The 15,199-nt window shown below is 44.3% G+C and overlaps 1 protein-coding gene across 1 annotated transcript in view; it reads right to left on the bottom strand.

Moving 5' to 3' along the window:
• The window catches only part of LOC138675041 (guanine nucleotide-binding protein G(q) subunit alpha), a 183,087-nt gene that overhangs the window by 16,044 nt on the left and 151,844 nt on the right, over nt 1-15,199 (bottom strand). The window contains exon 6 of the mRNA XM_069763001.1: nt 9,981-10,134. Within this exon, the coding sequence (XP_069619102.1) occupies nt 9,981-10,134 (154 nt within the window). The remainder of the gene's footprint in view (nt 1-9,980; nt 10,135-15,199) is intronic.

Genomic DNA, 15,199 nt, shown 5'->3' with positions numbered 1-15,199 from the left:
AGTTAAATGTTCATTTTTATTTAAACATTCCAAAAATTCCTGTGAAGCACCAGAAGGGTTAATAAACTTCTTGAATATGGTTTTGAGCACCATGAGGGGTGCAGTTTTTAGAATGGTGTCACACTTGGGTATTTTCTATCATATAGACCCCTCAAAATGACTTCAAATGAGATGTGGTCCCTAAAAAAAAAAATGGTGTTGTAAAAATGAGAAATTGCGGGTCAACTTTTAACCCTTATAACTCCCTAACAAAAAAAATTTTGGTTCCAAAATTGTGCTGATGTAAAGTAGACATGTGAGAAATGTTACTTCTTAAGTATTTTGTGTGATATATCTCTGTGATTTAATTGCATAAAAATTCAAAGTTGGAAAATTACGAAATTTTCATAATTTTCGCCAAATTTCCGTTTGTTTCACAAATAAACGCATGTACTATCAAAGAATTTTTACCACTATCATGAAGTACGATATGTCCCGAGAAAACAATGTCAGAATCACCGGGATCCGTTGAAGCGTTCCAGAGTTATAACCTCATAAAGGGACAGTGGTCAGAATTGTAAAAATTGGCCCGGTCATTAACGTGCAAACCACCCTTGGGGGTAAAAGGGTTAAAAATCATGGTTATTCCACAAAATATTGATTTCTGGACTCTTCCTGAATTAAAACATTAGTATTGTTGTTTCTAAATGATTATGATCTTTTTTTTTTTTTTGCATTATTTGAGGTCTGAAAGAACTGTTTGTTTTTTGTTCTGTAATTTTGACCATTTCTCCTTTTCAGAAAAAAAAAACTACATTTATTGCTTGGGAATTAGGAGACATGTTGTCAGAATTTTATCGAATAAATGAACAATTTATATTTTACTCACAAATATACCTATAAAGAGAAAAATCAGACAAACTGAACATTTTGCAGTGGTCTCTTTAACCCCTTAGCGACCGCCGATACGCCTTTTAACGGCGGCCGCTAAGGGTACTTAAACCACAGCGCCGTTAACTAACGGCGCTGTGGAAAAAGTGTATAGCGCCCCCCACAGGCCGATTTTCTCCGGGGTCTCGGCTGCCGAGGGTAGCCGAGACCCCAGAGAACATGATTCGGGGGGTTTTTAACCCTCCCCGCATTTGCGATCGCCGGTAATTAACCGTTTACCGGCGATCGCAAAAAAAAAAAAAGCGATCTCTTTTTAATTTCTCTGTCCTCCGATGTGATCGCACATCGGAGGACAGAGAAAAGGGGTCCCAGGTGGCCCCCCAATACTCACCTAGCTCCCCCGATGCTCCTCGTGTCTCCCGGTGGGCGCCGCCATCTTCAAAATGGCGGGCGCATGCGCAGTGCGCCCGCCGGCCGGCATCGGGAGAATCTTTGGGGTCTCGGCTGCCTGGGGTAGCCGAGACCCCAAAGAGCATGATCGGGGGTCGGTTTTAGCGACCCCTGTTTTGCGATCGCCGGTAATTAACACTTTACCGGCGACCGCAAAAAAAAAAAAAAAAAAAAAAAAAGTAAAGTGTAATTCTCTGTCCTCTGATGTGATCGCACATCAGAGGACAGAGAAATAGGGGGATTCGGGGACCCTAGCATACTCACCTAGGTCCCTGGATCCTCTTGCTGCTCCTCCTGGCCGCCGGCAGAAGAACATGGTGGACGCATGCCCAGTGCGCCCGCCATCTGTCTCCATCTGCCGGCCGGCAGGAGAACAGCGGTTAGGGCTAAAATTAGGGTTAGGGTTAGGGGTAGGGGTAGGGTTAGGGGTAGGGTTAGGGGTAGGGTTAGGGGTAGGGTTAGGGGTAGGGTTAGGGTTAGGTTAGGGGTAGGGTTAGGGGTAGGGTTAGGGGTAGGGTTAGGGGTAGGGTTAGGGGTAGGGTTAGGGTAGGGGTAGGGTTAGGGCTAGGGTTAGGTTAGGGGTAGGGTTACGGCTAGGGTTAGGTTAGGGGTAGGGTTAGGTTAGGGGTAGGGTTACGGCTAGAGTTAGGTTAGGGTTAGGTTAGGGTTAGGGGTAGGGTTAGGGGTAGGGTTAGGTTAGGGGTAGGGTTAGGTTAGGGGTAGGGCTAGGGGTAGGGCTAGGGTTGGGGCTAAATTTAGGGTTAGGGTTGGGGCTAAATTTAGGGTTAGGGTTGGGGCTAAATTTAGGGTTAGGCTTCTTTCACACTTACGTCGGTACGGGGCCGTCGCAATGCGTCGGCCCGACATACCGACGCACGTTGTGAAAATTGTGCACAACGTGGGCAGCAGCTGTAGTTTTTCAACGCATCCGCTGCCCAATCTATGTCCTGGGGAGGAGGGGGCGGAGTTACGGCCACGCATGCGCGGTCAGAAATGGCGGATGCGACGTACAAAAAAACGTTTCATTGAACGTTTTTTTGTGCCGACGCTCCACCAAAACACAACTGATCCAGTGCACGACGGACGCGACGTGTGGCCATCCGTCACGATCCGTCGGCAATACTATGGGCAAAAAACGCATCTTGCGGGCACATTTGCAGGATCCGTTTCTTGTCCAAAACGACGGATTGCGACGGAATGCCAAACAACGCAAGTGTGAAAGTAGCCTTAGGGCTAGGGTTAGGGTTGGGGCTAAAGTTAGGGCTAGGGTTGGGGCTAAAGTTAGGGTTAGAGCTGGGATTAGGTTTAGGGTTTGGATTAGGGTTGGTATTAGGGTTAGGGTTGGCATTAGGGTTACGCTTGGGATTAGGGTTAGGTTTGGGATTAGGGTTAAGGTTAGGGTTGTGATTAGGGGTGTATTGGGATTAGGGTTAGGTTTGAGGTTAGGGTTGAGATTAGGATTAGGGGTGTGTTGGATTTAGGGTTTTGATTAGGGTTATGGTTAGGGTTGACATTAGGGTTGTTTTGGGGTAAGGGTTGTGATTATGGTTAGGGTTAGTGATTAGGATTATGGATCAGGTTGGGATTAGGGTTAGGGGTTGGAGCTAGAATTGGGGGGTTTCCACTGTTTAGGTACATCAGGGGGTCTCCAAACACGACAGCCAATTTTGCGCTCAAAAAGTCAAATGGTGCTCCCTCCCTTCTGAGCTCTGCCGTGCGCCCAAACAGTGGGTTACCCCCACATATGGGGCATCAGCGTACTCGGTATAAATTGGACAACAACTTCTGGGGTCCAATTTCTCTTGTTACCCTTGTGAAAATAAAAACTTGGGGGCTACAAAATCTTTTTTGTGAAAAAAAAAATATTTTTTATTTTCACGACTCTGCATTCTAAACTTCTGTGAAGCACTTGGGCATTCAAAGTTCTCACCACACATCTAGATAAGTTCCTTGGGGGTCTAGTTTCCAAAATGGGGTCACTTGTGGAGGGTTTCTACTGGTTAGGTACATCAGGGGCTCTGCAAATGCAACATAATACCCGCAGACCATTCTATCAAAGTCTGCATTCCAAAACGGCGCTCCTTCCTTCCGAGCTCTGCCGTGCGCCCAAACAGTGGTTTACCCCCACATATGGGGTACCAGCATACTCAAGACAAATTGGACAACAACTTTTGGGGTCCAATTTCTCTTGTTACCCTTGTAAAAATAAAAACTTGGGGGCTACAATATCTTTTTTGTGGAAAAAAAAAATATTTTTTATTTTCACGGCTCTGCATTATAAACTTCTGTGAAGCACTTGGGCATTCAAGGTTCTCACCACACATCTAGATAAGTTCCATGGGGGGTCTAGTTTCCAAAATGGGGTCACTTGTGGGGGATTTCTACTGTTTAGGCACATCAGGGGCTCTCCAAACGCGACATGGCGTCCGATCTCAATTCCAGCCAATTCTACATTGAAAAAGTAAAACGGCACTCCTTCTCTTCCAAGCTCTGCGGTGCGCCCTAACAGTGGTTTACCCCCACATATTGGGTATCAGCGTACTCAGGAGAAATTGCACAACAACTTTTGTGGTCTAATTTCTCCTGTTACCCTTGTGAAAATAAAAATTTGTGGGCAAAAAGATCATTTTTGTAGAAAAAATGCGATTTTTTTTTTTCACGGCTCTACGTTATAAACTTCTGTGAAGCACATGGGGGTTCAAAGTGCTCGCCACACATCTAGATAAGTTCCTTAAGGGGTCTAGTTTCCAAAATGGTGTCACTTATGGGGGGTTTCCACTGTTTAGGCACATCAGGGGCTCTCCAAACGCGACATGGCGTCCAATCTCAATTCCAGCCAATTCTACATTGAAAAAGTAAAACGGCGCTCCTTCACTTCCAAGCTCTGCGGTGCGCCCAAACAGTGGTTTACCCTCACATATGGGGTATCGACGTATTCAGGAGAAATCGCACAACAACTTTTGTGGTCTAATTTCTCCTGTTACCCTTGTGAAAATAAGAATTTGTGGGCAAAAAGATCATTTTTATGTAAACAAAAGCGATTTTTTTATTTTCACGGCTCTACGTTATAAACTTCTGTGAAGCACTTGGGGGTTCAAAGTGCTCACCACACATCTAGATAAGTTCCTTAAGGGGTCTAGTTTCCAAAATGGTGTCACTTATGGGGGGTTTCCACTGTTTAGGCACATCAGGGGCTCTCCAAACGCGACATGGCATCCAATCTCAATTCCAGCCAATTCAACATTGAAAAAGTAAAACGGCGCTCCTTCACTTCCAAGTTCTGCGGTGCGCCCTAACAGTGGTTTACCCCCACATATGGGGTATTGGAGTATTCAGGAGAAATTGCATAACAAAATTTATGGTTACATTTCTGTTTTTACACTTGTGAAAATAAAAAAAATGGTTCTGAATTAAGATGTTTGCAAAAAAAAGTTAAATGTTCATTTTTTCCTTCCACATTGTTTCAGTTCCTGTGAAGCACGTAAAGGGTTAATAAACTTCTTGAATGTGGTTTTGAGAACCTTGAGGGGTGTAGTTTTTAGAATGGTGTCACACTTCATTATTTTCTATCATATAGACCCCTCAAAATGACTTCAAATGTGATGTGGTCCCTAAAAAAAAATGGTGTTGTAAAAATGAGAAATTGCTGGTCAACTTTTAACCCTTATAACTCCCTAACAAAAAAAAATTTTGTTTCCAAAATTGTGCTGATGTAAAGTAGACATGTGGGAAATGTTATTTATTAACTATTTTTCGTGACATATCTCTCTGATTTAAGGGCATAAAAATACAAAGTTTGAAAATTGCAAAATTTTAAAAATTTTCGCCATATTTCCGTTTTTTTCATAAATAATCGCAAGTAATATCGAAGAAATGTTACCACTAACATGAAGTACAATATGTCACGAAAAAACAATCTCAGAATCAGCGGGATCCGTTGAAGCGTTCCAGAGTTATAACCTCATAAAGTGACAGTGGTCAGAATTGCAAAAATTGGCTCGGTCATTAAGTACCAAATTGGCTCTGTCACTAAGGGGTTAATATACAGCTCTGGCAAAAATTAAGGGAACCTGCCACCCCCAAAATCGAAGATGAGCTAAGCCCACCGGCATCAGGGGCTTATCTACAGCATTCTGGAATGCTGTAGATAAGCCCCCCAATGTATCCTGAAAGATGAGAAAAAGAGGTTAGATTATACTCACCCAGGGGCGGCCCCGCTGAGGTCCGGTCGGCGTCGCGGTTCGGGGCCTCCCATCTTCTTACGATGACGTCCTATTCTTGTCTTCATGCTGCGGCTCCGGCGTACTTTGTCTGCCATGTTGAGGTTAGAGCAAAGTACTGCAGTGCGCAGGCGCTGGGAAAGGTCAGAGAGGCCCGATGCCTGCGCACTGCAGTACTTTGCTCTGCCCTCAACAGGGAAGAAAAAGTACTCCTGCGCCGCAGCGTGAAGACAAGAAGAGGACGTCATCGTAAGAAGATGGGAGGCACCGGACCGCGATGCCCATCGGACCGGACCTCAGCGGGACCGCCCCTGGGTGAGTATAATCTAACTTCTTTTTCTCATCTTTCAGGATACATTGGGGGCTTATCTACAGCATTACAGAATGCTGTATATAAGCCCCTGATGCCGGTGGGCTTAGCTCATCTTCGATTTTGGGGGTGACTGGTTCCCTTTAATTCCTGACCTAATAAATCACTACAGTATTAGGAACGTAATTTGTACTAACGTATAACCATCATTTTATGCATATATAGAATTATATACAGTATTTGTTGGTGTATATTTTTTTTCTCACTGTATGTATTCATGAGAAATTGGACAACAAATTGTATGGTGCATGTTCTCCTGTTACCTTTGTGAAAATGAAAAATTTTGGTGTAAAATAACTTCCACAACCTGTCTCCACCATACATCTGTGACATGACCTCCTGGTACTTAACCACACACAACCTTCGATCCTCTCAATAGCTCCTTCTGTACTCCCCTCTAATCTCTTCTTCCAACAACTGCATACAAGACTTCTCTCGTGCTTCCCCCATACTCAAACTCTCTACCCCAACACATCACTCTTGCCTACCACGGAAACCTTCAAAAAGAACCTGAAGACCCACCGCTTCCGACAAGCCTACAATCTGCAGTGATTCTTAGTCTGCTGAACCGCCGCACGACCAGCTCTACCCTCTCCTAGTGTATCCTCACCCATCCCCTGTAGACTGTGAGCCCTCGTGGGCAGGGTCCTCTCTCCTTCTGTACTTGTGTGTGCCTTGTATTGCTCATGTCTCTTGTGCTTGTCTATATTTGCCTCTTTTCACACGTAAAGCGCCATGGAATAAATGGCGCTAAATAAATGCATAATAATAATAAATTGCCCCTAACGCCAGTAAGTTTCTCAGACATGACTTGCGGACGTCCTGAGCAAAGAGTTGTGTTATTCTTACTCTCTGTGGAGGGTAGGAGGTAAACTATCTTCCCCCCTTCTTGGATGGATTTTAGGACCCACGGGTTGTTGCATATTTCTCACCATTGTGGAAAATAATGTTAGAAGCGACCTCCTTCAGGGCCAGCCCGAACATATATTTCTCCTTAAAGGGAATGGAGCATAGCATTATTTTGGATACCATATCACCACCCCATGACCTCTGCCAAAGAGCCCATCTCACCGAGTTGGATAGGGCTGACGATCTTGCCGCTACTCTGAGGGATTCCGCAGAGGCATCTGCTAAGAAAGCTGCAGCATTCTGGAGAAGGGGTAGTGAGGCGAGGATTTCCGCTCTGGGGGTCCCTGTTGCAAGATGTTCTTCAAGCTGCCCCAACCAGCGCGACATTGACCTGGCTACAGACGTTCAGTATTTGCGTTCAGTAGTGCTGCTGACAACTCCCAGGATTTTCTGAGGAGGCCCTCCATCTTGCGCTCCAGGGGATCTTTCAACTTGGAGGAATTCTCAAATGGCAACGTAGTCTTCTTGGCCACGTGAGCGACCTGAACGTCTATGTTAGGCACCTCGGACCAGCACTCCTCAGTCTCCTCATCAACCGGAAATCTGTCCTTTAACTCTGAAGGAGTGGTTAGCCTTTTTTCTGGAGAATCCCATTCCTCCAGAACCAGCTCACGGAGGTTTTTATGTATCGAGAACACCAGCTTCCTTTTTGATAGGAAACCCCCCCGAACATCTCCTCCTGCACTGAACGTGTAGGTCTTTCTTCTTCCACCTCCCTGGTTCTCATCACAGCCATGAGAAGCTCCTTCATGTTTTCCGAGGAAAAGTAGTACCTCCTATCCTGTACTTCAGGACCCGGACTCCGCTCACCCTCCTCCAGGACTTCTTCCGACATGGACTCAAGGGAATCCGAATCCTCCTGATAGATCCTTCTCTTCTTAGCTGTTGGGGGGACGCTGGGAGCAGCCACTGCTGAGAAAAGAGCGCCAAGAAAGACTATCTCCTGGTGGACTATCCTTTTAATTTCATCCCTTAAGGAGGGCTGTTCCTCTTGAAGAATTTTCTCTATACAGTCCTGACATAGGGGCTTCCCATGTGAAGACAAGCTTCTTTGCACAAACTCTACATCTACGGCCAGTGGCCTTGGATTTACTGCTTGGTGCAGGTTCCTTGTCCCCCTGAAAGAGGGGAAATGGCAAAAAAAGGTCTTTAAAATCTATACCTGCACCATGGCCGGATTCCAAAGCCTGTATACTTAGAGGCACTGGAAAAGCGCTGAGCTCAACAGATGCAGAGCAGGAAGGTCCAGACTCCATGCTACCATAGTTTGTCCTACCTTGCTTGACCTTCTGTCTGCAGTTCTTTTATGCCAGGCCACCAGACCAGCGCCTCACCCCAATCAGAGGGAAACCTCTCGGCTCTCTCCAGCTGCAAGGATCTCCAGATGGTGTCCATCTGCTTTAGAATTCAAATTTCCCAGTGCGTTACGCCATGGGACGCAAAACCAGAAGAGATGCCAACGCAGACCGCCAAGCGTGTGACATCATATCCGGCCGCTAGGCCCATGCGTCTCCTCGAGGGAAGCCGGAAACACACCATCCACATACCAACTCTTCATAGCATGAGCAGGGGGAGGAGATGGGACCTTGAGACCTCTGAGGGTCCGCCAGACTTTAACCGGAGGTGCAGGCTGGGGGAAACAAGTCCTGGGTCCACCGGAGCAAGGAACAGCACAGGAAGAGGGACAGTAAGCCGACCGATCACCCACTGTCCGGCTATCTGTAGTCCCTGGTGTCTGCTGCCAGCTCAGAGCATCACAGGATGACCTTTTCATCCCTATAGGGACAGGAAAAACACTGGGGATAGGAGTTGGGAGGGGCTAATTTACCTCATTGTGGGGCTTATTGGAGAAAATGGCCTGGTCATGTAGGCCAAAACAGACTCTGGCGCGAAAAATTTAATGACTATATCTCAGCCTGCATTGCAGCCACAGCAGCGATCTAGGGCTTGTTATAAAGCAAAGTTTCAGTCAGAAGTATCTTTGACTGGACAACAATTAAAGTCATCACTCGTTAAAGTGAGAGCTGCATGTATATCTGAATGGTTCACTATCAACACTCACTTTAACCTATACTATCTTATACTATACTATTACAGAAGACGCTCAGCTTTAGGGTGCAGTCAGACAGCAGTATAACAAGGATGACGATCGCATTGCAATATTCGGATTGGCTGGTGGCTGTGTTGACCAGGGCATGACAGCTTCATATATTTATGTGTCCAGCTCTGTTCAGGGGAGCCGCCGGCATGTCTGTGCACTGCGATCGCCATTCGTATTACATAGCTGTCTGACCGTGCCCTTAAAACAATCCCTGCAGGTCTGAACCAGACGCAGCAACATTCAGCCTTCAGTGTCAAGAAGAAAAGGGAGGCAGATGGTCAGGGTGGGGAGATGACAGCTTTGAGTGGTCATCAACTTCCCTGTGGCGCAATCACAGGGAGCGGAAGAATTGCTAAGACATCCGGCGGCAGGCTTAAAGAGCCCGTGCCCATTATGTGATTTTCTCTGACATCCAGGCTTTGGCTGGGCCTCATAGAAGGCACTTATTTTTACGATATTACTATATACAGCAATTACTATGGTATTGCTGTATATGGTGTAATTAAATTAACGATCACAGGTCAAGTCCCCTAAGGGAACTAACAAGGTAAAAAGTAAATAAAGTTTTTAAAAACGTAAAGAAAAAATTCAGATAAAGAGAGTTGAATAGCGCCTTTTTTCACAGTTAACAATAAGGAAACATAAAAACATTTGCTATCAGTGAGTTCAGAAAAGTCTGATCTATCTCAATACAAAAAATATATATAAAAAAACAACAATCAAAGTCTAATCAGAATGCAGGTTTTTGTTTGCTGCAACTCCACAATAAATGCAATATAAAATGGAAAGCAAAAATAGCTTAAAACAGAACAAAGAGGTTGTGAATCCATGCTACAACCTATAATAAAATTTCTGCTGTGTAGTTAACAAATCAAGCCAACAGCCAAAATTGTTTTTTTTCTAATACAACCCTAGTGTAAATATTGTTATGGTCGTGTTTTCATGATGGTTTTCTTTTAAGCGATTGAGTGATTAATGCATGATTACAAAGAACGTGGAAGTAGCCCACTTTTTAGAATTTGCCACTGTAAACTTTGATAAGATCGTGAATTCTACTTACCATCATATTCTGGAAAATAATCAACTAAATGGGAATACATAATTTTCTCCTCAAGGAGATCTTTCTTGTTTAGAAAGAGGATGACAGAAGAATTCTGAAACCACGGATATGTGATAATCGTCCTAAATAGTGCTTTGCTCTCTTCCATCCGGTTCTGCAAGAACAAGTTAAGAACATATTAAGGACAGTGAAGTGTGGTACATGAGCAGGGAGTCACAGAACAGAAGTTAGTTTTTGGAACAGTAATGCTATGAGAATGAGACAGGAGCAAGATTTATTGTGGTGACTGCTCACATTTTAAGAAGCAGTAGCACAATTCCCATGTTACACTGCTGAAAATGGAAAACCCTTTTAGTATAGCTAAGTAGACCTCAAACTTTGGCAGGCCTGAAAAATACAGCCAGACATCCCCTGCTCCAGTCTCAATGTTTTGGCTGCAGCAGTAACATCATATTGACATCATTGCTGTAGACAATCAATGAGCTGATAGGGAAAGCATTATTTTATTTTACTTGGTTGAAAGCGGAAAAACCCGTTTAAAAGGGGGTTGTCCAGTGCCAGACTAACATAAATTGTAATTTTATAATACAAAAAATAAACAAGATAGTTCAATAAAGGCTACCTTGGTTGATGAAATCCTTCTTGTGGTTGTTGTTTAATCTGTATTTGTAGTTTAAAGTTAATGAGATTCTCGTGCTCTTGGGTACCCTGTGGAAGGGGGGGGGGGGAGGTCTTCATGTGGTGCTCTGTTTAGATATTCAACATATTCATCTGTATGGGCTTATGACAGGTCATTGATCCCTCAGTAACCTCCCCCCATTTTACATACTGAATATAATATGGTTTGGGGAAGGAAGTAGGCTGCCCCAGGGCACGAGTATCTCATCAACTGAAAACTACAAAAAGATTAAACAACCACAAGACGGATTTCATCAAACAAGGAATCATTTTAATCAGTATAACTGTGCCAACCTGACACTGTATGTAGGCTACTCAGCACAATCCTGCTGACAGGTTCTCTTTAAAGACTTACCCAGTGCACTTTACTGTGTGTATTTATATCTCAGTTTATCAGTAAAGCTATAACCAAGCCACAAACAGCCCATCATGCACGGCTCAGAGGCCTAAGGCAGTGTGCCCCAGCACCCTGCTGCCGACAAACCGCTCCAAAGCCTAATGCTGCCTCCACCATGTCTCACTCTGAGTATGGCTGACCTATAGGTGCAGTGTTGGCTTTGAACCAAACATATCCTTTCAAATTATGGCCCAAAAGTTCAACCTTGGTCTTACACTAAAACACATTTTCACACATGCTTTTGGCAGACTTAAATGTATGCTTTGGCAAAACATATCTGGCTTTGATGTTTTCCTTTGTAAGAAACCCTACCCATAGGACAGACATATGAAGACTACGGAAGAATGTTTTCACATGCAGCACACAACTAGTACTTGCTAAAAATTTCTTTAAAAAAAACCCCAAAACAAAACACAAAAATTTAGCTTGGATTAAGTTGGTATACTTGCAGCACATAAACACATGTTCACATTGGCCATAAAGCATACAAAACCTACAAGAAACAAAATGAGCAAAAACCCTGCTGTAACTAAATAAGTAAGAAGCAAAAGTGCATTTAAATAACACAGGGTTCTTAGTAATAATGTTTTTGTTTAAAAATAGCATAAAAGCCTTCCCACTATCGACAGGGTGCCCGTGATCGGGACAGAACCTATATGGTCTAATATTAAAAACCTTACCATGTGTCAAAGTTGAACTCAGTGTGTGAAGAAGGGCAGAGAAAAGGACTTTGCTTTTTACTTACTGTATATACTCGAGTATAAACCGAGATTTTCAGCCCATTTTTTGAGGCTGAAAGTCCCCCTCTCGGCTTATACTCTAGTCATACGCAGGGGTCGGCAGGGGAGGGGGAGCAGGGGCTGTCTAATTATACTTACCTACTCCTGGTGCGGTCCCTGCGCGTCCCTGCTTCTTCCAGCGTGCATATTCTTCCTGTACTGAGCGGCCACATGGTACCGCTCATTACAGTAATGAATATGCGGCTCCACCTCCCATAGGGGTGGAGCCGCATATTCATTACTGTAATGAGCGGTAACGGTGACCGCTCAGTACAGGAAGAATATGCAGCGCCGGGAGAAGGAGGGACTGCACCGCACCAGGAGCAGGTAAGTATACGGGGAGGGGGAGCGCAGCGCTGCGCGATATTTACCCCTCCTCGTTCCGGTGCGGCTACGTCATCAGCGTCCTCTGGCTGTGACGCTCAGGTCAGAGGGCGCGGTGACGTAGTCAGTGCACACCCTCTGCTGAACGTCAGTGATGAGGACGGAGCCGCACCCGAACGAGGAGCAGGTAAAGGTGCCGGGGTCCTGAGCGACGGAGAGGTGAGTATATGATTTTTTTTTATCGCAGCCACAGCAAATGGGGCAAGTGACTGTATGGAGCATCTTATGGGGCCATAACGATTGTGCAGCACTATAAGGGGCAGTGACTGTATGGAGCATCTTATGGAGCCATAGCGATTGTGCAGCACTATAAGGGGCAAGTGTCTGTATGGAGCATCTTATGGGGCCCTTATTACCCTTTATGCAGGATTATATGGGGCATATTTTAATATGGAGCATTTAATGGGGCCCATCAAACTTTATGGGGCATTATATGGGGCTCCTGATTCAATATGGATATTCAAAAACACTTAACCTACTGATGTCTCAATTAATTTTACTTTTATTGGTATCTATTTTTACTTTTGACATTTACCGGTAGCTGCTGCATTTTCCACCCTAGGCTTATACTAGAGTAATTAAGTTTTCCCAGTTTTTTGTGGCAAAATTAGGGGGGTCGGCTTAGGCTACTTTCACACTAGCGTTTTTTTAAATACGTCGCAATGCGTCGTTTAGGGGAAAAAACGCATCCTGCAAAGTTGTCTGCAGGATGCGTTTTTGCCCCATAGACTAACATTAGCGACGCATTGCGACGCATTGACACACGTCTCAACCGTCGTGCGACGGTTGCGCCGTGTTGTGGCGGACCGCCGGGAGCAAAAAACGTTACATTTAACGTTTTTTGCTTCCGACGGTCCGCCATTTCCGACCGCGCATGCTCGGCCGGAACTCCTCCCGCACCTCCCAATGGGGCAGCGGATGCACTGGAAAAATGCATCCGCTGCCCCCGTTGTGCGGCGCATTCACTGCTAGCGTCGGTAACCTTGGCCCGACGCACTGCGACGGGCCGAGCCCGACGCTAGTGTGAAAGTAGCCTTATAATCGGGTCGGCTTATACTCGAGTATATAAGGTAGTTGTAGCAGGGATTTTGCTCATTTTGTTTCTTGCTAGAAATTTCTGCAGCTCCTTTACATGGAACCTGTCACAGCGGACTTACAGACAGCTTTGCAGGGATACACTGCAGTCAGGTGCCAGGGCAAGCTTACAGCTGCTACTCACAGTGATGCAAGCAGTGAACGGTACCTGCTCTGGCATGCCTATATGACTGAGGCTCCGGGGATGAACAGAGTTTATTTTCTCCTGGATGACACGCTTTCGCAAGGTACAATTTGCGTTTTTGATGCGTTTTTTTTTCCTGCAGGCAAAAACCTGCTCTCTTGGCAGTAAGAAACTTGTTGAAAAAAAGCAGGTTTTGCTTAGTTTTTCTGGTGTTTTTTTCCTGCGCTTTTGTTTTCCTGTACATTTGTTTCTTTTGCATGCTGATAATAGTGCGGGAAAAAAAATCTGATTCTACTTCATCAGGTTATGGCACCAAAAACGCAGCAAGAACTGATACCTGTGTTTTTTTGCACCATGCCTTGCTTTCAATGGGTGAAATGCGCTGAAAAAAAAAGCTGAAAGAAGTGACACTCTATTCTGCATAACCCAAGGTTGTGCACAAAATGCTGAGGACAAAAAAAAAGCTGTGTGCATAAGATTTCTGAAATATATCTTTACTGGTACTGTAAAACGCAGGTGAAAATTTGCATAAAAACGCAAGGTGTGAACATAGCCTAATGCTATTAACTTGTAGATTAATCAAATTTCTGCAAGTTAATAGCATTTTATTATGTGATAGGTTCTCTTTAATGTTGCTGTATGCCTCTTAGAAGCCTCCTAGACCAATTTTCTTCTTGCCTTTTCATCAATTTTTGAGGGACGTCAAACTCTACTTAATGTCACTGTTGTACCAAATTTAAGCCACTTCTTGAGGACAGTCTTCACAATGTTCCACGGTATATCTAATGCCTTGAAAATTATTTTTACCCTTCTCCTGACTAATAAGTTACAGCAATAAGATCCCTTTTCTGTGTTGTAAGCGGTTTACGGACCAAGGCTTGTAATGTACAATGCAGCTAAGAAAATATCAGGAAAATCCTACTAGAACAAGTAAACTTTATATGCAGTTAATCAGAATCACTTTAAAGCCTCATTCAGAAGTCCGTGTTGCACGCAAATATTCCATTTGTGCTTTTCACGAATACAACACATAGCTATTATAGTCTATGAGGCTGTTCACAGATGCATATTTTCAGCTATCACGGAAGAAAAAAAGTGTCAATATAACGATAACCATCAAAAAGCCTTTTTCAGGAAAAGAAAAAAAAAAAAAAAAAGACGGTAGATACTAGCATCGCGGACCAAAGAAATATTGCTGTACAGTGAATTGAATGAAAGGATATTTTAAAGAATGGTGTGTGTCACCTATTTCTGTCTTTCTTGATCTGTTAACGTGTCACCATAAGCGTATGGGGCCACAAACAGCACATGTGCCATCATCAATGTGCTGTCCGTATTTAACATTGAAAAGTATAGGAGAAGCATTGTAATTTAATTTATACATCCGTGAGAAACACTGATGGTAAAAACGGACACGAACAGTACCCCGATGAAACACTGATCCAAAACACTGATGACGCAGGCACCATTTTTTTCCCCACATACAGCAGGTGAAATAAATATGGAAAACAGAGAAATTCTCAAAAGATGTTGGTAACAACCCATCCAATCTACACAGGCAAAGAAATCCAACCACAAATTTCCATAATTTAACCCCTTTCCAACATCGGGCGTAATAGTACCCAGATATCGGAGTCTCTCCCTTTGACGTGGGCTCCGGTGCTGAGCCCACATCTTTCCTGAGACATGTCAGCTGTTTTGAACAGCGACATGTGCCCGCAATAGCCGCGGGTCGAATTGTGATCTACCCATGGCTATTAAC

The sequence above is a fragment of the Ranitomeya imitator genome, chromosome 1 (assembly GCF_032444005.1).
Source record: "Ranitomeya imitator isolate aRanImi1 chromosome 1, aRanImi1.pri, whole genome shotgun sequence".
Taxonomy (NCBI): Eukaryota; Metazoa; Chordata; class Amphibia; order Anura; family Dendrobatidae; genus Ranitomeya; species Ranitomeya imitator.
Note: the sequence above shows the minus strand (reverse complement) of the source record. Positions and strands in the feature narration are given on the sequence as shown.